General features: G+C 53.5%; 11 protein-coding genes across 11 annotated transcripts; 6 read left to right on the top strand and 5 right to left on the bottom strand.

The window, feature by feature from the left end:
• Positions 1-751: 751 nt before the first annotated feature.
• On the top strand, positions 752-2242 carry PV07_03705 (uncharacterized protein). The gene has a single exon (XM_016390449.1). The coding sequence runs from the start codon at positions 791-793 to the stop codon at positions 2153-2155; it is 1365 nt and encodes a 454-aa protein (XP_016252351.1). The 5' UTR covers positions 752-790; the 3' UTR covers positions 2156-2242.
• On the bottom strand, positions 2146-4524 carry PV07_03704 (60S ribosomal protein L10a). Its single transcript, XM_016390448.1, has 4 exons — positions 4132-4524; positions 3351-4049; positions 3078-3255; positions 2146-2974 (listed from the first exon to the last, which is right to left on the bottom strand). Exons 2-4 carry the CDS (start codon positions 3367-3369, stop codon positions 2518-2520), a joined length of 654 nt encoding a protein of 217 aa, XP_016252350.1. The 5' UTR covers positions 3370-4049; positions 4132-4524; the 3' UTR covers positions 2146-2517.
• PV07_03703 (uncharacterized protein) lies at positions 3931-4530 on the top strand (the record flags this gene model as incomplete). Its single annotated transcript, XM_016390447.1, has 1 exon — positions 3931-4530. The coding sequence occupies one exon, from the start codon at positions 3931-3933 to the stop codon at positions 4528-4530; it is 600 nt and encodes a 199-aa protein (XP_016252349.1).
• An 823-nt stretch (positions 4531-5353) lies between these two features.
• PV07_03702 (ADP-ribosylation factor) lies at positions 5354-6138 on the top strand (the record flags this gene model as incomplete). The annotated part of the gene is made up of 5 exons (XM_016390446.1): positions 5354-5481; positions 5551-5570; positions 5628-5872; positions 5926-5991; positions 6046-6138. The coding sequence occupies 5 exons, from the start codon at positions 5354-5356 to the stop codon at positions 6136-6138; spliced, it is 552 nt and encodes a 183-aa protein (XP_016252348.1).
• Positions 6139-6999: 861 nt separating this feature from the next.
• On the top strand, positions 7000-8521 carry PV07_03701 (uncharacterized protein; the record flags this gene model as incomplete). Its single annotated transcript, XM_016390445.1, has 2 exons — positions 7000-7128; positions 7232-8521. The coding sequence occupies 2 exons, from the start codon at positions 7000-7002 to the stop codon at positions 8519-8521; spliced, it is 1419 nt and encodes a 472-aa protein (XP_016252347.1).
• Positions 8522-9424: 903 nt separating this feature from the next.
• Positions 9425-10992, top strand: PV07_03700 (uncharacterized protein). The gene is made up of 3 exons (XM_016390444.1): positions 9425-9567; positions 9711-9783; positions 9987-10992. Exons 1-3 carry the CDS (start codon positions 9532-9534, stop codon positions 10334-10336), a joined length of 459 nt encoding a protein of 152 aa, XP_016252346.1. The 5' UTR covers positions 9425-9531; the 3' UTR covers positions 10337-10992.
• Positions 10993-11089: 97 nt separating this feature from the next.
• Positions 11090-13671, bottom strand: PV07_03699 (uncharacterized protein). The gene has a single exon (XM_016390443.1). The coding sequence runs from the start codon at positions 12387-12389 to the stop codon at positions 11448-11450; it is 942 nt and encodes a 313-aa protein (XP_016252345.1). The 5' UTR covers positions 12390-13671; the 3' UTR covers positions 11090-11447.
• Positions 13672-14291: 620 nt separating this feature from the next.
• PV07_03698 (uncharacterized protein) lies at positions 14292-16016 on the bottom strand. Its single transcript, XM_016390442.1, has 2 exons — positions 15630-16016; positions 14292-15509 (listed from the first exon to the last, which is right to left on the bottom strand). The coding sequence occupies exons 1-2, from the start codon at positions 15739-15741 to the stop codon at positions 14602-14604; spliced, it is 1020 nt and encodes a 339-aa protein (XP_016252344.1). The 5' UTR covers positions 15742-16016; the 3' UTR covers positions 14292-14601.
• An 81-nt stretch (positions 16017-16097) lies between these two features.
• PV07_03697 (uncharacterized protein) lies at positions 16098-19125 on the bottom strand. The gene has a single exon (XM_016390441.1). It carries the CDS (start codon positions 18350-18352, stop codon positions 16388-16390), a length of 1965 nt encoding a protein of 654 aa, XP_016252343.1. The 5' UTR covers positions 18353-19125; the 3' UTR covers positions 16098-16387.
• A 1915-nt stretch (positions 19126-21040) lies between these two features.
• On the top strand, positions 21041-24102 carry PV07_03696 (uncharacterized protein). The gene has a single exon (XM_016390440.1). It carries the CDS (start codon positions 21337-21339, stop codon positions 23689-23691), a length of 2355 nt encoding a protein of 784 aa, XP_016252342.1. The 5' UTR covers positions 21041-21336; the 3' UTR covers positions 23692-24102.
• A 213-nt stretch (positions 24103-24315) lies between these two features.
• Positions 24316-26983, bottom strand: PV07_03695 (uncharacterized protein). Its single transcript, XM_016390439.1, has one exon. The coding sequence runs from the start codon at positions 26697-26699 to the stop codon at positions 24873-24875; it is 1827 nt and encodes a 608-aa protein (XP_016252341.1). The 5' UTR covers positions 26700-26983; the 3' UTR covers positions 24316-24872.
• Between the last annotated feature and the right edge of the window lie 245 nt (positions 26984-27228).

Here is a 27228-nt window from a genome sequence, read left to right as displayed (position 1 = left end):
TTCCTAATACACAGTCCAGAAGTGGTTTGCTTTCACGATTTTATTGACGATACTCCAGAGTTCCAAGAGTCAAAGGTATACATTTACGGGGATTTCTGCTTTCTTTTGGACATTCGTGGGAATCGGCAGAGCAGGCACGTCCGGTAGGTTGTTCGTGAGAGTGACGCTTCGACTTGTCCTTTTCTCATGAGGCCACGAGGGAGGTCTAATATGAGACAAAATCTCGACTGCAATTACTGGGACTTGACTGAAGAGTTCGGAACGTGGAATAGATCCTTGCGCTGGATCATATCGACGGGCGACCCTCGATTGTTGTTGGCGCGGCTGAGCTTCTGGCAGGTGCCCCCATGCTTGATGGGTAATGCCCAAGACGAAGCATCATCGACCGATTGATTTCATGCCCATCCGCAAGGCAATTACTTCCACCCTTGTCCAACTTCAACTGGGTCCCCAGGAGACGAGCTAGGTGAACCTACCACGTCACGGTGCTCTTGCATCAATTCTGAGCTATAAAGGCGGTGGTCGCAAACAGTCGAGCCCCAGATTTTTGTTGGCAGTAATCAGGTATCCCTACTACTGCGCGAGTCGTAATATGTGCTTGTTACGGAGCAAGTCAATAAAATCATCTCGTTGAATGTCGTTCCAGACGCCCAATCACCGTTCAGTGTAATGCATGACGAGGCTGTGGGACGCGGGCTTTCAATTTAACCGAGAGCTTCCCGCGCCCGCGAATTTCAATAGAAGGCCACAACTTTTCCATTCGCCAAATCTAGTCGAATTGATCGGGATCATGGCGACGATATTCCCGCGTCGGGCCAGCTTCGTATGTCGCTCATGCCAGAAGCTCTCTGCGGTGAAATCCAACCGACGACAATTCATCTCGCAAGCCGCCAGCCCCCCGAAGCAGGAACCCATCGTCCTCCCCAAGCCGCGCAGACGCATAACAGTGCCGTTAACAAGAAAGGCTGGCCCTGTGACAGCGGAGTCATCCTCAGACAGCAACAGCTCTCCGTCAAGACGAAGCTCCCCTGCAGCGATCAATAGGACTTCAGCCGAAGTTTCTTCACACAGCCGCGATCCGGCCCGCAGACTCAACGAGTTCCACAAATTCGTCGCGCAGATCCAGTCGAGCAATGCTGCGGCCGACAAGGACGATGTGCTTGAAGCGCTGATGGACATGTACGAGTTCGCGGGCGTGCTGGTGCACGGGACGGGCAAGATGCCGCAAGAGACAGCCGCGAGGACAACAACCACACAAGGCAGGGAAATGGGAGACGCACTCCTTCAAGATCTGGCCGAGGACAAGTCGTCGTCACGACTGCAAAGCGTCGGCGTGGCGATCGACTCGATATCGGTGCCCGGCACAGAGCAGATGTCTCTCTCCTTCCGCGAAGACGCGGCCAAGCGTGTCTCGCAGCTCGCCTACGACCTCCTCCGCGACCCCAAGGTCTACATCACCGAAGACATGCTCCAGATGTACGTGCGCGTCCAGTGTCTGCTGGGGCGACCCGAATACCTCCCGGAGATCTTCCACCTCTACGCCACCAAGAAAATCCCCGCCGCGGACAGCAAGCCGGTCCAGTACTCGAATCCGTGGCCGAAGCTGCCCAAGTACGCCGTCCCGCTCGACCTCGCGGAAGCGGCCCTCGAATCCGCCATCCTCAAGAAGAACCTCTCCCTCGCCCTGGCCGTCATCGACACGACGGTGGGGGCGCCGGCGTTCCGCACGAACAAGGCCCTCCGCCGCGGGAGCGTGCCTGGGCTCGTCGTCGGCGCGACACCCTTGATCGCGTACGCGGGCGCCGACTGGGTCTCGCACTGGCAAAACACCATGGACGTGGAGATGGCCAAGTACACCGCCATCGCCGGCGCCGTGGCGTACATCGGCACGCTCACGACCATCGGGTTCGTCGCGGTCACGACCTACAACGACCAGATGCAGCGCGTCGTGTGGCGGCCCGGCACGCATCTGAGCAGCCGGTGGCTCAGGGAGGACGAGCGGAGGTTCTTCGACCGGTTGGCCCTCGCCTGGGGCTTTCAGGAGCAGAGTCGCTGGGGCGAGGAGCACGGCGCCGAGTGGCAGAGGTTGAGGGATGAGTGTGGGCTGAGGGACATGATCCTCGACAAGACGGATCTGATGGAGGGCATGAAGTGAGTGGCGTCTCTAGATAGAACGGTGTCTTTAAAAAAGACAAAGCTACACCTCTGGGTCTCTCTCCTGAATCACGATTATTTCTCATCATCTGACTCTGCTTTGCGGTTTGCTAAGGAAGAGGTTCTTCGGGGGATTTTGTTCTACCCTGAATCTTTGCATTTGCTACTTTCGTTGGCAATTCATATGGCCTTGTATGAGATGACTGCAAGCTCTAGGCAGTTTTCTCTTCCTCCTTCGCCACTACGTATGAGGATCGTACAGCAATATCTCGACTGACGATTGGCGCCGCACCTCATGCGGTGGTTCAAAGAGGACGAATGCCGACCAATAACCCGCCGAGCAAACCGAATGAGACGAGTCGTCTAGTACAGTCTCTTGGGCGGGCTCATGCTGGCCTTGATGGTCAAGCTGCCCACGTTCTGCCATCCCTTCTTCAACAAGCTGACCAGGTAGTTGATGGCCAACATGATGTTGCTGATCAGCTCATCCTCGGTCATGCCGACGTTGCCGACCGCGACGCCCATGCACAGAACCTTCTTCAGCTGGAACTTGATGGTCGACTTGACCTCGACAATCTTGGCCGACAGGTCTTCGTTGTGGGAGATGGGCGTGGGGAATTTGCCGGCCTTGGAGAGACCGGGCCCCAGGAGACGGGGGATCTGCTTGATCAGCGAGTCCGAGGCCAGGAAGGCGTCGTATTTGCGGGCCAGCTTCTTGATCAGCTTCTTGTTCTTGTTCAGCTTCTTCAAGTCGTCGGACGACATGGCGTCCACGCCCAAATGTTTCGCTCGGTCGATGTCGTGTTGGTCACCCAGGACGCTGTGCGGTTGTCTCTCGTCAGTATTATGTTTCTCTTCAAAACTTTCCCCACTCCCAGTCTGTCGTCTGTTCTTCTTTCCCGCAGAGGTGGTCTCGGACATACCAGATTGACATGTTCGGTCTGGGGACCGTGGGCAGCTTGATGGTCCCCGAGAAACGCTTGTCACGCTGGGGGTCATAGTTCTTGAGGCCGATCTGGAGTTCGACGGTCTCGAGGAAGTTTCGCTTCTTCTCGTTGAGCGAGTAGTCGAGAAGCTGTTGGACGTTCACGCGCACTCCGGCTGTAGAGGGGCAAAATTCCGTCAGCGAAAAGTCCAATTCGACAGCGGGTGGCTGTTTCGACGCAGTGTTTGCGCAGATAGCAGGGATGACTTACCGACTGTAATTTTCGACATGATGAAGACAGTCTTCCAGAAGAATTGGTCAAATTCTTATGGTGAGGCACTGCGCAAGAAACGGGTTGAGGAATGAGGACCAAGTAGCCGGAGAATTGCGAGTCAAGGGTAGAAAATCGATTGTGAGCGATGCCAAGACTCGCACGGCCTAGACCATATCAGGAGTAGTCGATCAATTCTCACGAGATACTATCAGTTGATTGGCTGTGGTACGAATGAGCGGCTCAAGCCTTGCTATGTATGCTCTTTTTCCCATTGCTTCAATATTCGGTAGGACCAACAATGTTGCTTATCGTGCTTCGGGATCTGTCGTGCTGCAGAAACTGTGGTGGCCGTTGCGTTTTTCGTCACTAGACGAGACCGACTGCTAGAATGATACTGTTTGCGAAAAGTCCAGATGACTCCATTGTCACAGTGAGTCATTCCAGCATCAGCTGAAAATATCAGGGCTTTCCCCAGATATCTGTGTATCCCGAGACAAATCTTTCTGCAATCGGAACTAGGTCATGATATCTCATCTGCCTCACACAAAGCTTTGTCAGCATCTCTCCGTCTGTCCTCATGGCTTCCTTTTCTGTCCACACTCTACCCAATCCCGCCCCAGACCATGACACTCTTCTGGAGTATTCATCGCGGCTAAAGGCCCTCAGACTTAGAAGTCTGAAAGAGGATGCGAAGAGCTTCATCTCAAGATATGACAGCGAGGTCAGCCAGTCAGAAGAATTCTGGCTGAACAGACTTCGAGACGATCAGGCCACCCACCTTATACTCGTTCGCCATGACGCACTGTCGCAGAAATGGAACCTGTTGGAGCATCAATGGATTGGATTTGTGGTCATTGTCGCACCAAATCCCAAGAATGTCGATGATGCAGGTCGACCGTCACCAACCGAGTGGTATATGGCAGCACTCTATGTCGAGCCTGAGGTGCGTGGGCAAGGGTTGGGAAAGCGCCTTGTTCAGGCGACCATCGAGCATGTCAGGGACAACTCTGCGATGGAACATGAGGAATCCCCATGCCTCCTCACAAGTGTGGTACACGGCAATGAAAATGCTCTGGATCTATATCAAAAACGCGGATTTCGGGTCATCGAGCCGAACAAGGAGGTTGAGAAGGAAGGAAGAAAGTATCTTTCAACGACACTGAGGATGGAGGTGTAGAAAGACAAACGGACACTCTGGTTTCCCATGGCGAGACATATGAAGTCAATCATTTTGTTGCTCACGTGCTGTGGTGTAGTATGGTGTGATGGTAAAAACCGAGCCCGTTTCCTGTTGCAACGGGCAGCCCGATGATGGGTGTCAACGGTCAAATTTGATCGCGGCAGAAGAACATAAATAGACTTCCTCTCGCCTCACGAAAGCCAGGCTTGCTTCCATATCACAAAGTGTACAATAGTCCTAATATTAATTTTAATAAAGAGGCCCGATATCAGCAGCCTCGAGTTCACAGCCTGCACCGCGGCTAGCACCAAGAGTTTTTGTCTGCAGAAGGGCTTGGCAGCCATCGGCTACGAGTCCAACTTCGCCAGTCAAACTATCCACCGGGGCGTCCTGAGAACTTGTCCACTTTCAGACTTACTTCGCCCATTGTCCATCTTTAATCCTGACAATCAACGTCCACCTAGCATCTTGACACTCTTTTGCCTGCCTCTACGCCAGGAATAGAGTCACTTGGCCTTTCTGGTAAGCCAAAGAATTCCAGCTGCCTGCTCCCAAAATCCATCGTGCCAGGTCCTCAAGGACAAAGTGGCCACACATGTGCCTCTGGGTCGCGCAACGGTGACAGGGCGACCCTATGATTTCCTTTATATCGCAGGACGTCTATGACCCTCAGACCTTCTGACCCTATTCTCTACTTCATTATACCCCATTATTTCGCATACGTCTGCGCGTCTCCGGATTGTCCCTAGCTGACCCTTTTTCCCAGACCGCCTTACCCACAATCTCCCTTGCCACGCCCTCCCTCAGCTGAATCGCAAACATGGGTCTCGCATTCTCAAAACTGTTTGACCGACTATGGGGAAAGAAAGAGATGAGAATTTTGATGGTTGGTCTTGACGCCGCTGGAAAGACAACCATTCTGTACAAGCTCAAGCTTGGTGAAATTGTGTATGTGATAGCAGCTGCTGCCTGCAGAGTCCGTTGAAGTCTCTGGAAACCCGCACTAACGTTGTGCAGCACCACGATTCCCACTATCGGTACGATGAGAAATCAACTACCCCCTAGATTGGCTCGTGATTAACCTGCGCTGCCAGGATTCAACGTCGAAACCGTCGAATACAAGAACATCCAATTCACAGTTTGGGATGTTGGTGGGCAAGATAAGATTCGGCCTTTGTGGAGGCATTACTTCCAAAACACCCAAGGCATCATCTTCGTGGTTGACTCCAACGATCGAGATCGTATCGTTGAGGCACGTGAGGAACTTCAGCGCATGCTCAATGAGGATGAGCTGCGTGATGCCTTGCTCTTGGTCTTCGCCAACAAACAGGATCTACCCGTGAGTGCAGCAGCGCGTTATCTTTCTGATTGTTGGCTCTGACTCTACTCCAGAACGCCATGAACGCTGCCGAAATCACTGATAAGCTTGGCCTGCACAGTCTCCGACAACGTGCCTGGGTAAGGAGAAACATAGTAGTCTGCAAGTGTGCAAGTTGCTAATGCGTGATACAGTATATCCAATCCACCTGCGCTACCTCTGGTGATGGTCTCTACGAAGGACTTGAATGGTTGAGCAACTCTCTCCGCAAAGCCGGTCACTCCTGAACATCGACCCCTCGGATAAGTGCGTCTGCTGGCCCCGACAATGGACCAGTCGTCTCGAACGCGAGATTGCTACCAAACAATTTACTCTCAAAACGGTCTTTGCAAGACCTGCAGTCATTCATAGTCCCCTCCACAATTCAAAATTATGGTGACTGCAGCCAGCTTGTCATGGTGATAGGACGAACAAGGTGAAAGTGAAAGGCTTCCATTCCATCCCGCATATTCATGATCTGCTTGTCTCTGGTCTGTCACGATCTTCATATGGTTCACGGGGAGTTGAGTCTCATAGGTAGTTCCGAGTTTTTGTGCGAATTGCTGGCATACCTTGGCTTCGGGCGGCAGGATCCGGTACCTGTAACTTGAACTCTGCAGAAAAACGAAGGCAAGGTTGTAAGCAATGAATAGAATTGGTTCTGAGAAAACAGCCTTGAAAGGTGGAATAACTGTGTTGCCTGAAACTGAAGCTGTAGTTATATTTGTGATGCGCGATGCAGTGTGGAGCAGTGCCATAAGGACGCCGAAAGTTGCCTCCTGCTCGCAAGTGCTAAATCGACTCCGCCGCGTTCGTATGACGAGTTGCCAATTGCCAACAACCAACCACGCCTGCTCAAGTAACATCACAACGCCCAGGCAGAGGGCCATTATTGATATATGTTCATTCACAGAGGCATGACTTGATTCTAGTCTAGAAGACTCCCCTTTGTCACCAACACACAACTCCAGCATTTTACAAGGCACACGAGCCTCACGGTCCTCGGCCTGTCGCGGCCCAACCTCCTCTCCTCAACGAACTACAACATCGCGCTGGGAAAGGAGTGACGAGAAGAACAGAATCCCAACGTTCAAGAACCTGGCAGCAAGATGCCTGCTCCTCCACCACCTCCGCCCCCCCCTCCTCCTCCCCCAAGCATGGGAGGTCCTCCACCTCCGCCGCCTCTTCCTGGAGGCTCACTACCTCCAGCACCTCCCAAGTCAGTTGCGAAAGGACGGGTATGTTATACGAGCTCTTGTATTTTTGTGCTGTTGGAGGACACGGTGGACGGAACCTGAGAGCGCAATGAACGCACTATACCGCTGCTGACTTACTGTGCAGGACGCTTTGTTATCAGACATCACCAAAGGCACAAGGTTGAAGAAGGCTGTCACGAACGACCGTTCGGCTCCACAAGTAGGCAAGACCTCTGGAGGCGGAGGAGGCCCTATAGCAGGCGCACCGCCGGTCCCTGGAGGAATAAAAGCACCCAGTGGTCTTGCACCTCCAGTCCCAAGTGGTGGAAATCGAGCCCGGAGTCATAGTGACGCGGGAGGCGATTCCAGCCTCGATGGGCCACCGCAATTGGCAGGACTATTTGCTGGAGGAATGCCGAAGTTAAAAAAGACACGAGGAGGAATTGATACCGGAGCTAGTTTGGACGGTGCTCATTCAGACTCGGAAACATCTACACCAGCCGTCCCTCGGCCTCCCCTATCTACGGCTCCGCGTCCGCCGTCAATGCCTGCTCCTGCCATCCCAGGCTTCAGACCTCCTCTACCCCAGTCGACAGACTCTGCACCAGCAGTTCCAAGTCCATTGGCTCATCTCAAGAAACCTCCTCCAAAGCCATTGTCCAAGCCTTCGTCTGTGGCCAATCTAATAGCTGGGAAGCCACCTCCACCTCCGCCAGCTGCGCGAAAAGTCAGCGCTGCCGCTCCTCCTCCTCCCGCTCCTCCACCACCTCCGCCCTCGTCGTTAGGCTCCGTCCCTCTTGCACCACCTCCCCCGCCGCCCTCGATAAGCCCAGCTCCTCCGGCGCCGCCTCCTCCTCCACCGCCACCACCCCCAGCAGCAAGCCCTGCACCTCCAGCACCCCCTCCTCCTCCCCCTCAAGCACCATCAGCAAGCCCGGCTCCCCCAGCTCCCCCGCCGCCTCCTCCAAGCTCGGCACCTTCATTAGCACCACCACCTCCGCCTTTACCGCCTTCTACTTCTCCAGGACCACCATCTAGGTCAACACCGCCTCCACCACCCAGTCAACCACCAACAACAAATGGTGCAGGTTCGTCTCTAGCACAAAGGGCGGCGGCGGCGGCGTTTGGCAGACAGTCATCTTATTCGATGCCTGAAGCTCCGCCCTCACCATCATCTCCAGTTTCACCACCTGCTTCTCGACGAGTATCACAAATGCCATCTCGATCAACGCTAGATCCAAGTTCATACACCCTGACCAATGGGAGCTTGTTTGGCGTCTCAAGCGGATCGGGTTCGATTAGAGTTGATGATAGCCGATGGAAGTTTCAGGACGAAAGCCAGTTACCTGTTCCACGCCCATTCACAGGCGTGCCAAAAAGATATCGTGCAGGGAGGGGGAGTAGTGTTCCGCTCGATCTTGCGAGTTTAGAATGATATTGTCGGTGCCTCAGGGGATATCCGGACTTCACAAAGGCCAAGCGGAGGTTCAAACCCTTCGCAAAACGCCAATCGCGTCGATGTCTCGCACACAGCCAGCACCCATCCATATTAGAGACTCGGCGAGACACGAATGGATCATTCCCTATCAAGTTTTCCATCTCCATCCGAGCCCGGTACTATAGAGGCCCCTCTAATATAGTGGAATACGAATGGGTCGGTGGAAAACGGTATCTGGACGTCACAGTATGGAAGTCTTCTGGAAAACAGTCGGGTTCAAGGCTCTCTTGGGTACAAAAGGGTGGCAGCGGTGAGTATACAAGTTGAGAGATGAAAGATGCTCAAGTATCGGCGAACTCGGTAACATAGTTTAGGGTCAGCAAGCGTCAATTGAGAGCAAGAAGTCTAAGCAAAGCGTGTCAAGGCGTCGTCTTCGGCTTCAAAAGGACGATTGAAAAGATTGAAAGCGTCAGTGGAAATGATACAAACATGGTTGAAGTCATCGGTCAACTTCTGGGCTGGTCTATATCAGTGTACAGCCTGATCGTCTACTATCCCGTCCTTTCACTTTCCCCTTCAACCAGACTTCATTTGGCCTATCGTGCCTATTCAGCAATTCAGAATCTTCTCAGTTTTCTCTCTTTTGTCAAGGCCGGGCTCCTATCTCAGATTCACTTCCCAAATCACTCGATTTTTTTTTTCGTTCCCCGTCCCAGCCCGTCTATAAGTATCTGCTTCACTACCCTCCCTTTCCCAATTTACTTTCACCTATCCACAACATCATCTCGACCGTCTCTCTCAAACGACTCCTCTTCCTTCGTCTATTCAATCATCATCATCATACTCAACACGGTACCTTGTCCATTAACCCTGGCCTCTTTTGCTGAACTCGAAAGTGGGCAATATCGGCTGACCGACATAACAGACGATTTCACTTCGAACTTCCTTTTCTCACAAAGAGTTCCACCACCAAGCGAGCATCCAAGAACACCCCCAGTACTGTCAAGATGCCTATGACTTGGGATGCTGATGCTGATGCCCGGGTATGTATCTATCCCTCGGATGTTCATGCTGAGTCTTCGACACCCAGCACATTCTACGCTGAGGACCCATATCAGTTCACTTCTTTTGAGCGGGAAGAGGAATTCCTCAAAGAATTGACATGACTGACTCTGATCTCTCGCAGCTCTTTGCCGCGGTACTCGCCACTTCGGAAATCAAGATCGACTATACCGCTGTCGCGGCCAGAATGGGAAATGGTAAGTCTCCATATGTCTGCTCCATACTGAATATCCCCTCTCATTTTCACCGCAATGTCTCTGAGGAATACCTTGTCTGTCCCATTTACCCTCCAGCCCCTGGTGTTGTCCTTCACTTGGATCCAACCCGCACCCTTTCCCACCCTTTCCCTTCCAAGTTAGCTTGTAATCAACACTTTTCGCTAACCATGTCCACCACACAGGCTGTACTGCTAAGGCCGTCACCCATCGCGTTACAAACATCAAAAACAAAGCAAAGTCACTCGAGGCCGATGGCGACGCCGCACCCGCTGCACCGCCTGCCGCCAACGGATCCCGCAAACGCGGACCGAAGGCAAAGACTAAGCCAGAGAAGGCCAACGATTCGGAGGATGAAGCCAAACCAGCGGCCAAGAAACGCAAGACCGAGAATGGCGTCAAGGCTGTAGCTGCCGGCAGGGCCAGTGCGAAGAAAGCTGCTCCGCCCCCCGCTCCGAAGGTCAAGAAAGAAGAGGAGGAGGACAGCGAGTCAGGAGACGACAAGCTCGACGAGAAGGAAGAAGACTCGGCTTAAGTCGCTCCTTGGCTATTTCTCGCGCGCTGTCATCTTCTCACACACACCCCCAAAAAAAAGCTTTTATCGCGGCGATAGGGAAAACGGAAACGTCGTCGTTCACCGTCCAGAATACTTTTTTTGCAAACCAAGCCCGGAGCTGGGGATCATCAGGGCGACATACACACCGGGAGCCAGGATACACATACTACCCCGGCAAGGCTAAGGGCCGGAACAGACAAGTCTGGGCCGGGAAACATCGGTCGAGGACAAGAACCTGCTCAACGATTTTGGAACGCTGAGGAGAGTGGGAACCTTGGGGGCTCTGGGAGTCATCGCGCTGGAATACGACTGTGCTATGCCATACTGTGCTGCGCTGTGCTGTGTTACCAAAAGTGACAATAATGGCCCCAAAAAAATAGCTAACCTATGCTGGAAGTGTGGAATCTGATGGGGGGAGAGGGAGGACGGGCTGGCCTGAATCACTCTCCTGTGCCTTCAGACCTTGGGGATCTCAGCTGGATAGGATTGGGGCCACAGAGGACTTTCAGGATATGGAGGGCGGAAACCAAACGCATGCCCAAGGAAGAGAATGTCACCTCAGCAGTTGCAGCCATTCCAAGTAAATAGCTTGGGGAGAGCGAAAGAGCACCCCCCCAAAAAAAGGGGAAATCGATTCCATCTAGTTAATTCCTCCCGCCTTTTCGCCTTGTTAATTTAATGCGTAGTATGCTGGATACGATTACAACAGCCCGCCTTCCGGTGGGAGGACATGGAAACCGCCAACCAGGAAGCCAGCCAGCTGCCCAGTGTCGCTCAAGAAGCCAGTGGAATAAAAAAACCTGCAAGAATACAGGGGGCCGTTAAAACATGCGGAAGTCAACAGGCTGTATGTACATGCCAGCCCAGAGAGAGTAGAAGAGTGCCACCGTTCCAACCAATCCCTCAGCTGCGCAATGCAATTATTCCCCCCCCGGCGAGATATACATGTATGGTCTGGCCCATTAGCTGGTTCCCCTTCCCCCCAGACCTGTGTCATTGTTCTCTGGCTATAGTGTCAAGGGTACTTTCCCCTGGATCGCCAGCAGCGGAATGCCCTTTGGCTCTATAGAACCAGAACGCATCGCATTCGTCACAGCATGAAGATGCCTTCATCAACAACGCCAGCGCCGTGTTCTTCAGCAGTCAGAGTCCCGGCCTCCCCAGTCGACGCTTTCAGAGGTCGAGGAACGTAAAGCCCATGCTGTTGATTATCGACCCCGTGTTGGCCGAAGAGGCCCAGCCAGAACCGTTCCATATAGTGACCTTCCTCCGGATTGACGTCTGCCAGGGAGTGGAAGTAGCTGTAGGCTCGCTCATAGACTGCTCTGGGAAGCCGTTGGATGGTTTGTCTGGTCACTGCGAACAAGGCTCCTTGTGTCCATCTGATCTCGGCGGGCGGGGTGACCCATCTGGGATCCTTCTCGTCCGTAGTCCCGTTGAAGATGTAGTTCCAAAATTGCTCCGGCGAGTATTGGCTACATCGAAGTCCTTTGCCGCGTCGCTCGATCCAGCCGGGCAGGTATCTGACACCGTCCCAGTCGACGAAGGTGTGTATTTTGCCGAGCGGTAGCACACCACCTCGAGGTTGGTTCTGGGCGTAAATACCTGCACCGAGGAAGTCAGGTAGATCTGTCAACCGTTTGGCCATCCCGACGATCTCATGCAAGGTGAGGTCTGTGTGCGCCGGTGTGCCATCGTTCGTGTCGTGGATGTTGCCCTGCAGAAACAACGTGACATCCGCAAGGTCATCGTAGTTGTGGACGATGTGGTGGAGATAGGTATGGGACTCTCGTCCCCAGTTGGGCAGAGTCTTGACTTCTCGGAAGATTGACAGATCAGGAGGCAGTTTACCCTTGCTGTAGACTGTCGCGAGGCTAGAATAGGTTGAGAGCCATGTCAAGCACTCGTTGTAGTTGGCTATGACAAGATCCAGCGGACGCGGGTCTGGTGTTGGCGGTAAAGAAGGGGACGAGGCAACAGACTGAGAGGGCGTGAGCTCTGGCGTGAGCATCGTCGGCGAAGATGAGGCCATCAGCGGCTCCAAGGGATTGCGATGAGCGAGGTAGAGAGATACTTCGCTGATACTGCGATCTTAGGGAGGAGGGTATATAAGCCGTGTGCGGTCGTCCACCAAGCTGACCTCAGCTAGAAGGAAGCAATGAATGTTATCCGAATACAGAGAGAAAGAGTGATGGCTTGGGGTGAAGTGCGTGGAAGAAGGCAAGGGCCGACTTCCTTCGAGACTAATACTGTAAGTCAAAGAGTACCTGGTGGAGACGCTGACCACTATACAAAGGATACCCGCAATATACCTCGAGTGAGCAGGGGGAAGACATATAAGATGACGTAGGATCAATGTCTCGGGAGATCATGGAGATGAAATCCAGGACTGCAGCAATATCAACCCCTCCCAGGGCTCCAGGACCCATGGTCCTGGTGAGTGCCACATGCCAACCCTGGACCTAAGGTGATGTTCTGGGGTTTGACTAGACTGTCAAGTTAGCAATTCCCCCCGCTGTCACTAACGAGTAGATAGGCTGATATTCTTCCGAGGGAAGTTGTCGCTTATGCCTCCAGTTCTGGCGTGGCGCCCACCATACGGACAGCCACCGGGGGCACGCCATCATCCTCGGGCATCGAGATACCCAGGCGTCGACGTACCCACCGTGATATCTGAGCATCGAGAATCTGGCCGCGATCAGAGGGTATTATCACTAGGCCGAAATGGAGCCTAGGATTGGGCTTTTGGCCCCAATCCGCCGTCCATGAACGGGATGATTCCAAAGCTGAAGTTTGTTTTAGACAGAGAGATGGTTGGGACAGCCACTGGAGACAGGGTCTTGGGCACGCAGGGAGGAAAGGGCGCCATAAATACGGACTTGGTCGTTCAGGCAGCAGTAGTAGAAGGAAGTGGTCCTCAAGGTTTGGCATGTGGCGTCGGAGAGGTTGTCTGGATCGGGACCTTGGGCGCCTGAGGGAGCATTATCTTGAGGGGACTCTTTCTCGGTCTGAGGTGATACAGGTGATACACCGTTGTTTGGCACTCCTGCAAATACTCCGCATTTTCCGGGGTCGGCAAAATTTGTGACAAATGAGCATGGCCTGGACCCGTTCAAGTGCCCGATTGTGCGCCGCCTGCGACTTTGTGCAACCATCTTGTATGCAACTGTGTGCTGCTTGGAGTGATGACCACCAACCGTCCGTTTTTGGGCAGAAGGAAACTGGTTTTCAGCTCTTCTTGCGCCAAGTAGGTCTTGATCGTGATACTGGGGGACTCTGGCACTTGGCAGCTGATGAGCAAACAAGCCACACAGCCGGAGCCGAGCGTCAACCCGGCCGCTCGATGCTCGGCCCAGCCATGAGTGAGACCTGTGGAAGAAGTCAGAGTCGTGGTAAGAGCAACGTAAATGGGACGCAATATACTTTTCGTCGCACAAAGATCAAACAGACGAGGCTGAACTCATTGCACCCGCTAAAAGCAGCCACACAACTACACGGCATGCCAAGCCTCGTCGGTCTCCACTTAGTTTTTTCGTGTACAAAATTCCTCGCGCGCAACGCTTCCTCTTCTTCTTTTCTTTTCTTCCCTCATCATCAGTAGAGGTGTTAACATTACCTTAACACCACCGGAGCTCCACCACCGTGTGGCTTGCTGAGGGTTATTCTTGTTTTCGACTATGGATCTCCTTCCGTTCCCGGCTTCGCAGAGGAATTGCACCGTCCTTTTTCCCTTACCACACTATGGTTGCGCTGCCAAAGATTCTCTTGTTTCAATGGCGCGGAGCTGTGGAGGAGATGCTACAAACCTTTTTTAGATGCTATAAAGAGATGAAAAATGGTTCCCGTTGCATGATGATGTTTGATTTCGAGCACGGCGATTGAGGACACTGGCAAGAGAAGGGCATTGCAGACATGCACTCGGGATACAACGTGCTCCTGCGCGCAGAACATTACATTGTTGTACAATCATTCTTGCCTACCCCGGAGCTGAGGTTCTCGGCTTGAGACAGTTTTTCCCACATACCAGAGCTATAAGTTTCGTTTGAAGGACTTTATACTCGCAACATATGTGCAAAACCAGACATCGCGCCTCGCTATGCCATTTGATTGATCTTTCCCCTTCGTTCCATCCACGTTCGGCCGTTTCATTCATGTAAAACTAGTCACCATTGACATTGTAAATTGTAATCTTTTTTGCGTCGTACCCATCGAGAGCATCGTTTCATCCAAATTGCCGTCGTGCCTCAACCGCGCTCCAGCCTGCCAGCCCTCCCCAGCTGAATCCTTTCCCCAGTTCCCTTCTCATCGCTTCTCAGCGTCGCCCAGCTGATAGACCCGTCCTGTTTCACCAGATTCAATTCCAGCTTTGTGCCCATGATCTTGAACTGGCTCTTCTCCGGATCAATCTGGGCGAAGAAGGGGATATTCCTCGTATATCTCTTTCCGTCCTGCGTGGGCAGATCCAAATCCACCGAAAGGCCATCGTGCTTGAAGTCGACTTTGGCCTTGCCCTTGTCGATCTTCTTCAGGTAGAAACTGACAATGACGCTGTTGGGTGTCTGGTAGAAATCGTTGCGGACGTTCTCCAGGAGTTCCTCTTCGGTGTCGGCCGACGTTCCTCCGTCAATTGTGGTGCGTTCTTTCTTCTTGGGCTTTCCTACATAGCAGTGCCTTGATTTGGTTTTACAGCCCTCGATTTTCATAAACTCGTCAAACTCTAGGACCCGTCTCTTGCAACATGTCCAGCCCTTGCTCCCTTCGTGGAAAAGAGGCACGCCTGGGTGGTATACACACTGCTCCTCGTCACGCGGAATATTCTTGTCCCATGACTCTCCACAACCTCGCCTTTTACATGTTGCCGTAGGGGGAAACTCAGCGTCCGAGTCGTCGGATTCATCTTCTGGTGGTTCCGGTTTCGGTGTCGCCGAGGGTGTGGGCTGTTGCGCGGCTGCGAGACTAGATGCTAAGGGCCGAGTAATAGGCACGGGAGCAGGTAGGGGAGAGGCAGCGACAATGTTTGACGCCTTCAAGGCTTCAGCTTTCGGGGCGGGCGCGGGGGTGTCATCGACAGTTGAGTGCTTGCCCGTCGTGCAGGGTGGGATGGAGAGGAACTCGTCGAAGGTGAGGACGCGAGGCTTGCAGCACATCCAGCCTATTGCCCCAGACTTAATGTTAGTGTAACTCGTTGCAGTCATCAGTAGATCGTAAAATTGTCTGTCACGCTAGCATGTGAAGAAAGAGGGGTTTACAATGGTCAGAGGCAAACACGAACCTTTCTGTCCTTCATGGAACTCTGGAGGGCCAGGATGATATACACATTCCTCGTCCGGGTCCGTGAACACCTTTCCGCATCCTTTGTGGACGCACTTCTGGGCTTCTGCCATCGTCACGAAGGGAGACGCTATTAATGGGCCGGAGGTGTAGACAGTTGCAGCTGGAAGAGGCTCCTCAAAGAGAGATGGTGGCTATGCTTGTTTGGCCGGAACACTCACGCTGGTAAAGGTGAGATGAGGTCTAAATGATTACGATCGCCATCGCAATCCAGCAAGGATCGGTCTTGACTGCTGAGGAAAGTCAGTCGGATCTGGGCTTGGCACTTTCCAGAAGCATCTGACGCAACTGGTGGATTATGATAGAGCCTGGTGTGCCTGAACGCTCAGCCTTGTCGACGAAACTACGTAGATTACTCGGCACTTATTCATCAGTCAGCCTGCGTAATATCGCCATCAAAGGGACCAAATATCAGAGATGAGTCTTTAGCATTGGGTCGCAAACTTGTAGTTTGCTCAACGAGTGGCTGACACCATTCAGACACCTCGAAAATATGTACACCGGCAGAATCCGTAGTAGAAGCGTGCTTTCCTCTCGGCCCGCACGCACTCCGTCTATCCAAGCCCCCTCGCTGATGCAAACACCACGTTGTCCACCGCGAGAAACAACTGCCGGTCACCCTTAAACTCCACAAATGCTGGTCGAACACGGTATCGCCAAAAGGAAAAGTCCAACTGATCCGAACTTCGTTGCCGGTCCCTAAGTCTTCCTTCTCTTTCGATCTCCACCTACACGGGGATTTGGCATGTCGCGTGCTGGACTCGGACTTACGAAACTGACGTGTTTCTCTTCCCTGTCTTCGCCATGTCGACGAATGGCCGAAGCTCGCCGAGCATGTGCCGGAGGTCTAACTGCTTGAGCGCAGCTTGGCTGGAAGTCCGGCCCACGCAGAACGCTTCGAGCGTCGTCGTCGTCGCCTTGGACTTCAAACTCGACCTCGCCATCGTCATGCTCGTCGGACGCAGAGCTACTGCTTGGGGAATGTGGCTCAAATTCGTCGTCGTCGACCAGACTCGGAGCCTGATTCGATTCACTGGTTGGAGATGGGTCCGAAGGATGGAGGTCAGACGGAGTGGCGCCGTTCATGGGTAGAGTCATTCCACGTGGCCGGTGCTGAATCGACTTGTCGTTAGCACCGTCATATTGAGGCATCACTCCTCCTCGCAAATTCGTGGTGGATCTCAACATGCTGGAGTTTAGCAAGGGAGATGACATTGGAGATTTGGTGGGTTTTGGTGGTTGTTTGGTGCCCGCAACTTGTGGGTGTCGGCCCTGAGCAGTATGTTGCGTGGGAATGTCAATGTCCAATTCGTCGTCCTCCGAGTCAGATTCCGGCAGTTCAACTTTCGTTTTCGCATCTGAGACCATTTCCTGAAGATCAAGTCCAAGCCCTCTAGCTTTAATAAGCTCGGAAAGATTGGGTGTCAAGGCCGATCCCCTGAAATCAGGGGACACCTGTGTTGGCTGGGCGCTTCTCGTCGCATCCGTTGTACCAGACGATGTTTGGGATATAGCTCGAGGTGGAGTGGGTTGTAGAAGTTTCGCTGAACGGATCAGCGGATGGACGTTACCGGCAGCGGGCGTCACAGCAGGCTCAACACCGATCATAGCTCCAGTCTCGTCGACCTCAACCGGTTCTCCGCAGGCATCTGCCGCAGCATCATGACTTGCGAAGCTTCGGCCGTGGCCGATCCGGCAATGATTGATGAAACCTTGCGCACTCCCGAAATCAAAGCGACCACAGTCTGGACAAACGAGCTTCACTGTCGCCCCGTCAGATTTCCTCTTGATGATCATAGGACCGGTTGCCTTCTCCTTCGGCTGGCCGTATCCGGCAGGCAAGGATTTCAATTTGCCACTCCGTTGCGCACGAGCTTGGCTTGATGTTTGAGGCCCTTCTGCGAACTGTCCTCTCGTTTGAGATCTGAATTTCATCGGAGATTTGCCAACAGGGGTGAAAACCACGGGCTCCGGTTCACCACCGTCAAAGCGGGGGTCAGGCAGTAACCATTTCGCATAATGTCGCGAATATGGGCCCTCTTGAACACCCCAGGGTGCGGGTGATTGAGGCAGTGGAGAGGGGAATGAGCTGCGTAGAGCTGGACCTGTGCCATTGCTGACACCAGTAGAAAGTTGTTGTGTCCCTGGGTAAGGAATCTCCTTGCATCGACGTAATTGCTCCAAGGAAGCCTGAGATTTGGCTATTTCTTGGTCGATGAGTCGGAGTTCCTTGTGCTTCAGTAGAATTTCGAGACTGATCTGTGTCTGAACGACATTCCGGATAGACTGTAACCGCGCTGCGTCTACGTCTCTCACCGGAGATTCCACCTGTCTCATTTCTGCGTCTTCCATTTTCAGTTCCGGTGGCGTTGGCAGGAAGGATGGGGATTCGTTTGTGGGCGAGGTAGCTGGCTTGGATAAGTCAGGAGGCAGGGCGCGGGTGGGATTGGGAAGCACATTGGCACAGTGTTGCTTATCAACAATCTTCGCCCGTTTCCTCTCTGACTGGCCCTGGGCGTCCGTTGATTGCTTTCGTTTGTGTGTCGATGGCAATGCGGACATGGCGAGAGGGCCAGAACCAGGGGAGTCCTGCTTCGAGACAAAGGATCTCATCTCTGGAGAATGGACCTTATCACAGCCTGTCCAGGAAAGCAGGCGCAACATATTGGGTCGCTCTGCAGAGCGATGCGATGCGACCTTGGCGTCACCCCAGTGCTCATCTGGACCATTTAGTCACCGAATATTGGAAAGTTCGCCACCAGCCATCAGTTTCTATAGCCCAACCTTCCGGAAATCCAGAGAAATGCGACAGTCTTTCCACCACGAAAAAACGGGAGACAAGAGTACCTTCCCTTTGCGCAAATCAATCCCAGATGTTTGAAGAATAGATCCTTTGCCCTGATGTCTGACGGGGGGGTATACGTAGGACAGGTGAGTCCAAACCAGCGTTGTTTGTCAGTCGCTCGAGTACAAAGGTTGGTCGTGAATTACAAGGCCTAAAAGGTGGTACAAAGCGTGCGCGCAGCGCCAGTTGATCGAAAGGAGCGAAAATTAGGGCGACGATGACACCGAGGAGGAGTCAGTGTGTCTGGTGGTGAGTGTAGAAGTCGGACGGCGCAGAGGACAGACTGGCGGCTGGTTCGAGTACAGCCGTGGAATGAATGACGCAGAAGACCCAAGACGGCCGAAGATCGGAGGAATGGATGGATTTTGAAGTCGAGCAGAAATACAGGGTTCGAAGACAGAAGTTATTAAGATGAAAAGGCAGGAAGACACAGCTAGAGAAGAGTGACTCAAGAAGCGAGGCAGTGAGAAGTGGTACGAGTCCAAGGTGGAAGAGGTGAAAAGACGCAGGCAAGCGCAGGATCGCAGCTTCGCGCAGGGGAAAGAGGCGATAAGTGGAAGGTAGGAGCAAACAAGGGAAGGAAGGGGGGAGGGCGAGGGAAGGGAAAGAGCAAGAGCGAGAGGAGAAGGAACGAGGGAGATCGCGGGCCCGGGCTCGGATCCCTCAGGCAAGGCAACGGCATCCAGAGTGGACACAGTGGATGCGCCAGAGAGGCATGAGAGGCACCAGCGAAGGGGGGGGGAAGCGCTGATGTGCTCAACGGAAGTGGTGCGAGTTGAGTTGAATGGGACCCACCTGCCTCACACTCTATTTTGAACCAGCTTCTTAACTCCGCCAATGACGCTGCGTATCGAGCGTCCCAAGACCCAGCTAGCATTGACGCTAATCTCCTTCGGTGCAATAGAGCATGCAAGGGAGCCACAGCAGGCTTCCAACGGAACGCCCTGCCGGACATCCTCACAGCCACTAGTGAGGTTTGTGGTCACCCGATAATATTGGCGATAAGTCATCATCACCGATAACAGTCACGTGATGGTATATATTGTTTCTCCTCACATTGTTCACTTGACTTCCTTTTCTATTCGATGCTGAAAGTCCTGTGCGTGAATGCAATACTTGGCCTGCGCGCCTCTCAACACAAAATGTGCCCTGTACTGCCTGTCTACTTTGGTGACAAATCTTTTGTTCTTAGTTGTCTGACCCTTATCTCCCTTGCGGGATCGTCGGGCAATATAGACTTCATTGTTTTGCTCTACCCTGCTGCGATCATCCCTTCAGACTGGGGAGCGTCAGAGTGTGTGATGACTCTAACCTGTTGTGCAATACTTGCAAGTTAACATGAGCGGCTCGTTGGGCTTTCCTCTCACCTGGACCATCATGATCTGTCAGACTGGAATTCTCATTCCGCAGCCGGATCTTGGTTCCGTCGAGAGAGAATACCAAATTCAAGGACAATAGGCCTTCGTTGAGATATCTTTTGTGCTTGAGATCCACTAATATGGTCAAAATTAGGCAGATCCAGCCTCGACGGAGCTGTCACAGTTCTCGAGGATTGAATGTTCAAATACTTGTGACACACCATCGCCGCAGTACATGCCATGAGCACTCCTCAGAAGCAGGGTCTGAGACCTGAAACATGCCAATCACCAGATAACGTACTAGATTTCGACCTCGTGAAAGGATGGGAAGCTATTTGGCTGATGAAACGAAGAGGCCATGACTGACCTCGATCCTCCCGACGACCACTTGGGCTAATATCTGGGTCACCTTGGCACCCAGCTGCTCGTGCTCCGTGATCGGCTAGGGATATCTCTATATGATATGGGCTGCCTGTTTGGGCTGGGTGATTGGCGAATGCAAGTATCTCTAAAAATATCTGCTGGTTGCTCCCAGGTGAGTGATCGTCCTGGATTTCCAACGTTCTTTGCCACCCGTACCTCTTGCTCGAGACAGTCGCCTTTTGCTGTTACTCGACGTCTACTGGCTGGGTGGCTGGACTTCTCATCTCTTGTCGGGAAGAAACGTCCTTCGACTGTTTATGTTTCACCATGAAGAGCGTTGTTCCTCCCCGCAGTCAATTTTCCGGCAGAGCATCGAGGAGCCGACATCTGGAGGGTTGTTCTTGTTTTGCCACTAGCGGCTCTTCGGGTAATATAGCACAGCCACGCAGCCACATCTTGCAACCAATCATACGAGAGCACTTGGACACCACGAACGTCCCTGCATCTGATCTTCCTGTCTACCCCCATCTAGACCTCCAGCAAGCCACCACTCACACCCTGAAGAATCTTCCATGGCTTGGACTAGTCAGGGTACTATCCAAGAGTTCCTTGGGTGTATCTGCAGTCACCAACCATCCATGTCCGAGGATCTGGATCCAGAACATAAACGAACGCACTCGACTGGCTTTCCTTGTTTTATTCCCTGTTGATATGCCTTTACGCGAGCACAACGTCCTCACCAGCCGCGCAGGCCACGCAGACCCTAGCGAGGATAAGTCTCGAGTGATGAACATCCGAGGGGAGAGAGCTGCAGCGATCATCGAATATGTATGGTGTCTGAGTGCGCTGCGGAGATGATCACCCTCTTCTCTTCCTGTGGAGGTAGTAATCGATTTCTCTTGTCTTCTCGTGCATATGTTATGTTTCCTTTGCAAATGCCTACTTTGGTGCTTTCCTGATGCAAACAAGGATTTGATCAAATCAGTTCCAGGTTCGAAGAGAGAGACATCATCAACCCGCATTGAGAACACACATGTTTCAGTAATATCTGCACAAAACGCCCGGTAATTGCTGTTGGCAATATGCAAACGTCTTTGTTTTCGCTGCTGGTAGCAGCCTTCTTCGCTCGCGCAGCAGCCCAACAGACAGTCGATCCTCTTAGCATCATTGTTTCCGAGGCCTTTTCTGTCTATACAGAAGTCAATTCACTTCTGTCCTCCGCTGCTTCGGCGGTATCAGCAGCAGCCGGGTCCGCAATCCCGGCAACGGGAAATTCCTCTCCGGACGGGGCTTCAACGACCTCCAACGTCCCATATACCCCAACCTCATATGACTCGACGTCGAGCGAAGGTCCAGGGGTTTCGGAGACGCCTTCGACTTCATCCACGCCGTTGACCTCAACGTCGATCTCTTCAGCCTCATCACCCTCCTTAGCCTTGACAACCTCAGCATCTGTTGCCGTCGGGGTCACGTCTTCGAGCACGCCCGATACCAGATCCTTGACAACTTCTTCACGAGGTCCATCTTCCACCACATCTTCTCTGACGCTGTCATCCCCGGTAATCGGTACATCGTCAGTATTAGGCGCAGCTGCCGGGAGTGGAACAAGCACGCCCTCCTTGACAAAATCCAGACATGAGTCCGATCTCCCTATTATCCTTGGCTGCGTCCTCGGAGCTCTTGCGCTCGGCCTCTCCATCCTAGCCTTGGTCATCTGCTTCAAACGCCGACGGCTCAGCTCTTCACCTCGCCATTCCGCGCTCTCACCTGGCGACGATGAAGTTGAGAGCTGGAGGGTGAGCCGACCATCAGATACAGCTGCAAGTCACGGCTCGCTACATCGTGACCTAGGCGTGGCCGGCACTGCACCATTGATGTCCGAACACCCGGCCTTTCGCAATCCTCAAGGATACGAAAATCCATTTGTTCCGGTTCCTCCGCCACCAAGACGGACAGCTCCCAATTCTCGGCCTGGCTTGACTGACGGCATGGCCCCTGGGGATGACCCTTTTGTGAAGGAGATTACTGGGCCATCCAGATCTGACAGCGTGTCGTCCACCTATAGCACGCATCACACGGGCGGAATTGCTGCAGGGATCGCCGCGGCAGCAGTTGGGGCCGATCTCATGCATCACTCGAACGAGTACCATGGCCAGAGCGCGCCGGCAGCGAACGGCCAACCCATCCCAGCGCGAATCAACCGGAAGCCCGTCCCCGTCCAGTACACCAACAACAGCGAACCGTGGCCTTACTCCCCTGTCTCCCCCATCGATCCCGTCGCAGAAACCGCCGGTCTCACCACATTCCCCACAAGAAGCAGCGGCGAGAGCGGTCGAAGTTTCAGCCGTGACCCTGCCAGAGCCAACGCAGTGTTCGATCAAGAGTATGCTCCTCACAGCGAGGCCCTCGGGCATGATGATCCTGAGCTTGGAGCTGCCGCAGCAGGACTCGGTGCTGGTCTTGCCGGCGGTGCAGCCCTGGGCTATCGCGGTACCCATGGCCAGCATCGATCACGAAGCCGGAGCAGCAGTAGCAAGCGACGCAGCCGGCCAGCAATGGCGATACCCAGTGAAGGACTCGACACCAGTGGGAGGACTTCTCGGGACGATAGAAACAATCGAGCTTATAGAGACGTCGTGCCCCAGGAATCATATGGCGCCGGCCTTGCCGAGGACCAAGACGTCTACGGAGTGCCTGCGACACTGCCTTCTCGCTCTCGGCGTAACAGCGCTCTCGGGTCTGCTCTCCCTGGTGCGGCGGCGTTCAACTACGCCAACCGCCCGACGGTTCCGTCTCCGCTGTCCAGCGAAGTGCGCCGCGACCGGAGCTCCTCGCCTCGGCGAAGCCGGTCTCGAAGTCTGAGTGGGGGCACCGCACGGTTCTCATTCTCATACGACCCCGTCGCCGACGACTACGGCGCCTACCCGCCATTCCCGATCACGTCCAGCACCTCCGGTCAGGGCAAGACAGGACGAGACGAGGCGTTCACAGACCCGAACACGAACAACCCCGCCCGTCCCGACAAGGCGATCGTCAACGACAAAAGCTACCCCCAGCTTGACATCCCACGACGCCAGAGCACCAACGAGTATGACTTGGCAGCCACATCAGGTCCGCTGGGGCCCCAGCCGCTGACCACATCACTGTTCCCCGGTCCCGGAGACGGAAATGCCACGATGGAGAGCGGCGACTCCGCCTGGCGGATGAGCGATGGGATGCCCGCCGGATGGCAGCGTGCCAGCACAGACAGTCCCCGCAGCAGCAGGGAGTACATGAGCAATCGCGATTCAGGCATGCGCATGGGAGGACCCGGACCGGGAATGGGAGGCAGGAGGGGCCGGAGGCTGCGGGCGAGTGACATAGCGGGCTCGTCGACCGCAAGGCGAGGGATGGATGGCGACGGATACGGCTACTACGCGTATGGCCAGGCGCTTTGAAGAAAGGCGATTCCTGGGCCCTTGATCCCGGAAACCCGAGGAGTGATGATGAATGAATGACACCTCCAACGAGCTCACCTTGTCTTTCTTTTTCATAGGAGTTTTGGGGCGCCACGACTTTTGCCGGCCTTGGTTGTGGCGGCAATGGTGATGCTGCCGCTTTTGTTCTTTATATGGCACGTTGAAAAGCCACTTCTGTTCGTTGCTGGCGCCATGCATGACCCCTGTACAGAGTACGGAATTCGTACATACACCCATCCATCCATACATACCTATTGAATAGCTGGCTTACCTATACACAGAGTTCCCAAACGCGCTCTATATCATTGGGCCCACGCTGACCCTGCGTGCAAGGGCGATAGTCCTTCAGCAACACTGAGTGATTCTCTGCGGTGTCACGACTTCTGATCATGATTACCCGCTCTTCTCTTACATCGTGGGAAACATGTGGGAGCGGTGGCTGGAAGGAACTTGAGAGCCGAAGAGATTGATGCATGCGAGAAGAATCCTGCGCCGGCGACAGATGAGGATCTGCCTTTTATTGATTTTTGACATATCCTCCAGGAATAGGCTTGGGAAATTAATATAGAAACAAAAACAAGACACGTGAACACACATATATACCCACACTCTTGATATTGTGAAATGCAGCACGCTGAGCAGCTCGGAGCCGATTCTTTGTGAAACTCATCGAGTCTGCTCTGTACATATTGCCTGCATTTTTGTCTTGTCCTGATGCTATGTATTCCTCTGGTATTATCTTGGTATTAGGGTAATGCCGGATCATGCAGTCAACCCTTTCCTCAGCCGCTTGTCGGCTGGAGTCATGATGCCGATGTAAATGCAAATGACAAATTTACCCTATATCCCAATGCTAGGGCTTCCGATGCCCTTCATGCCCAGCTGTTTCTGTCCTGTGAAAAGCCAGCTTGTCGAACGTTCTCCTGCGGCGTGGCGCAGTGGCATCATTCCTGACAAAAAGGAAACGTAATCCGTTTTCCGCTTTCTGTCGATGAACTCCAAAATAGACAATATACACACGTCTTCTCAACCTTGCCACATGCTGCCCATGGCCGTTAAAGTCATCATGCAAACCAAAGCGCCATAATTGAACCCTAAGCCACTGAAATGCACGACGGCAACTCAGGATAATTGATATATTCGATATTCTTCCAGATAATCTAGTTCAATAACTTGATCATATCCGATGGTATCCGCCCGGTAGGAGATACCGTTTCAACGTTTCGCCACTCTTCACGTGTCGAAGTCGAGGGAGGCGTCTCTGGCGCCGGGCTCACCTCCACGCTTGAGTACTCCGATTTGTGCACCGGAACAATTGCGTGGTTGGCATCGCGACGAGGGGACAATGGTTCAGGCAGGGACTTCTTATAGCCCGCGTTGTTGATCATAACAACCGGTTTAGTGACCTTTCCAGATAGGACTCCTTGGTTTCGAGGGTTCGTAGATGCCCTAACCTTGGTGACCCTGGGCTTTTTGTTCAGAGAAGTCTTGGATTTTGCAGGTTTGTCTGTATTCTCTTTTCCGCGAAGAAGTTCAGCAATGGACCTGCCAGAACTGGCTGCATTCTTGACCGCGAGCTGTTTGCTTCGATCTGTAACGTTGAGTTTGATTCGAATTGGCGAAGGCGTCGTAGACTTGACCCCGTTTTCAGATTTTGTTTTTGAAGGCGCGTCTCCGTTCTGACTCCGGGGAGGAGTCATCTCATGGAAATCAGGTGACGGTAGCAAATGTTGTCCCGCGCACTCATTCTTCTTGGGACTTGGAGGTACGACCACCTCAATTCCGCCCTGGCTAGACTTGATCTTCTCCAGATCGGCCTCTGTGTAATTCTCGGCCACATCTAGGCTGGGGTCATCCCATTCTTTCAAGCGTGCCAATCGCGCCACTTCGTCACTGTCGCCTCGAACGATGAGATCCCAACAATTTTCGAGGTCTTTTCCTGGGGGCACAGGATCTCGATTGATCCACACTGTGGTACCTTCCCGCCTGTCTCTGACGATTTGGCACATCTCATGGACGATGCGTCGCACAGCTGGAATCTTCATGCTGGTGCCGACGACAATAACGGCATCCGGTCTCGTTCGAAAGTCTGCCGTGGTCACTGCGCCAATCGCCTCATCATCAGGGTTATGCTCGTTATAGAGGACAATTCTAGGCCGCAATCTGCCAACGCCGTGGCTCCGCTTTCCAGCATGGGCTGTTCTTAGCGCATCTGCTGCGACGCATTGAGGGCAAAGTGGAGGGGCAGCTCCATCAAACAGATTCGGTTGAAAATCTGAAATGTGTCTACATTTCTGACACATCATTTTCTCGAGCCCTCCGTGCAGCTGAACCGTCTTCGGCCAGGGTGCTTTGTGGTTGAGAGGCACTTGGGTAGCTAGTGGCGGTAATGAGGTCTCTAGACAGTCGACATTCTGAGTATACAGTCGCAATAGTCGACCCTCAACAGCGAGCCTAGCTAAGAACCGGTGGAAGAGGGTTGGCTTGGCATTGGCAGACATCTTGGAGAGCTTGCGGACCATGTCGTGGAAGCTGGAGGTCGAATGGTCATCCTTGTAGACAGAAGCATCAAAGAGCATCTTGCCCGAGCTTTTCAATCTGTGTTCCCCTCTCAAGCTCTTGAAAAGCCCATGAGAAGATCTGAAATCAGGGATACCTGCCGAGACAGATATACCCGCCCCTGCAATCACCACGATCTTTCTCCTGTTCCGCAAGGCCTTGAGAAGAGTGTCTAGAGCTTCTGAGCGATCGTACTCTGACTGCGCAGTGTCTGAGGTGAGGTCCAAGTACTGAGTGGTCCGGGTCTTTGGCTCGATCTTTCGGCGCTTTCGTGGACGGGGCATTTCGTCGCCCGCATGCTGTGAGGGAGGTGGGGTGAGAACCTGAAAGCCAGGAGGGATTTTTGGTGAATCTGGAGGGGAGCTGAGAGGTGAACTGGGAGGCGAGCTTAAGGGGGACGAGAGATCTGAAATGTCCTCTACGTCCATGGCGGTTTGAAGTTGTGCTGCTGGTAGGGGTAAACGAGCGATTTTATCGCATGACTTCGGGAAGGAGCAACTCTTCAGTCTCGGCTGTCCCTCCACTGACGATTTCCTGTGTGTGAGAGACAAGGCAACTGGTGTCGTGGAGTCTGGAATGAGTGAAGACTCGAAAGGGCGTCTCGAAGACGGTGGAGGAACAAAGGTGAGCTGAGAGGTGGACGAGAAGGGTGCAGTTTGGGAGTTGGATAGTGAGGCTGGCCGGGGGGGGTGCAGTTGAGACGAAACTGAACCGGGAAGTGGACAGCGAACAAGCGGGAGAGACGGGGCGGAGAGACGAGAAGCAAGCGTCAGCGGCTCATGGCTGTTTGCAGCTGGACCTGACAGATGCCCGACGCCCGGGATGTGGCCCAAACTCTGTTTGACTTGCTTGCTTGCAGATGCACAACAACAAACGGGAAGGGTAAGAAAGGGTAAGGGGAATGGAGGCCCCGGGGGCTGTACAGGCCTCCAGCGATTGGTTGGCGATGGCTAGTGA

This window comes from Cladophialophora immunda (assembly GCF_000835495.1).
Source record: "Cladophialophora immunda strain CBS 83496 unplaced genomic scaffold supercont1.2, whole genome shotgun sequence".
Taxonomy (NCBI): Eukaryota; Fungi; Ascomycota; class Eurotiomycetes; order Chaetothyriales; family Herpotrichiellaceae; genus Cladophialophora; species Cladophialophora immunda.
The sequence above is the reverse complement of the archived record's forward strand: the minus strand, read 5'-3'. Positions and strand labels throughout refer to the sequence as shown.

Coding starts and splice junctions, on each gene's coding strand:
- PV07_03700 (XM_016390444.1), top strand. CDS start 9,532: ATGCCTATGACTTGGGATGCTGATGCTGATGCCCGG. Junction 9,568..9,710: donor ATGCTGATGCTGATGCCCGG/GTATGTATCTAT, acceptor GATCTCTCGCAG/CTCTTTGCCGCGGTACTCGC. Junction 9,784..9,986: donor CGCGGCCAGAATGGGAAATG/GTAAGTCTCCAT, acceptor TCCACCACACAG/GCTGTACTGCTAAGGCCGTC.
- PV07_03697 (XM_016390441.1), bottom strand. CDS start 18,352: ATGTTGCGCCTGCTTTCCTGGACAGGCTGTGATAAGGTCCATTCTCCA.
- PV07_03699 (XM_016390443.1), bottom strand. CDS start 12,389: ATGGCCTCATCTTCGCCGACGATGCTCACGCCAGAGCTCACGCCCTCT.
- PV07_03696 (XM_016390440.1), top strand. CDS start 21,337: ATGCAAACGTCTTTGTTTTCGCTGCTGGTAGCAGCCTTCTTCGCTCGC.
- PV07_03695 (XM_016390439.1), bottom strand. CDS start 26,699: ATGGACGTAGAGGACATTTCAGATCTCTCGTCCCCCTTAAGCTCGCCT.
- PV07_03705 (XM_016390449.1), top strand. CDS start 791: ATGGCGACGATATTCCCGCGTCGGGCCAGCTTCGTATGTCGCTCATGC.
- PV07_03698 (XM_016390442.1), bottom strand. CDS start 15,741: ATGGCAGAAGCCCAGAAGTGCGTCCACAAAGGATGCGGAAAGGTGTTC. Junction 15,510..15,629: donor GTTCCATGAAGGACAGAAAG/GTTCGTGTTTGC, acceptor CTGGGGCAATAG/GCTGGATGTGCTGCAAGCCT.
- PV07_03704 (XM_016390448.1), bottom strand. Junction 2,975..3,077: donor AGACCGAACATGTCAATCTG/GTATGTCCGAGA, acceptor ACAACCGCACAG/CGTCCTGGGTGACCAACACG.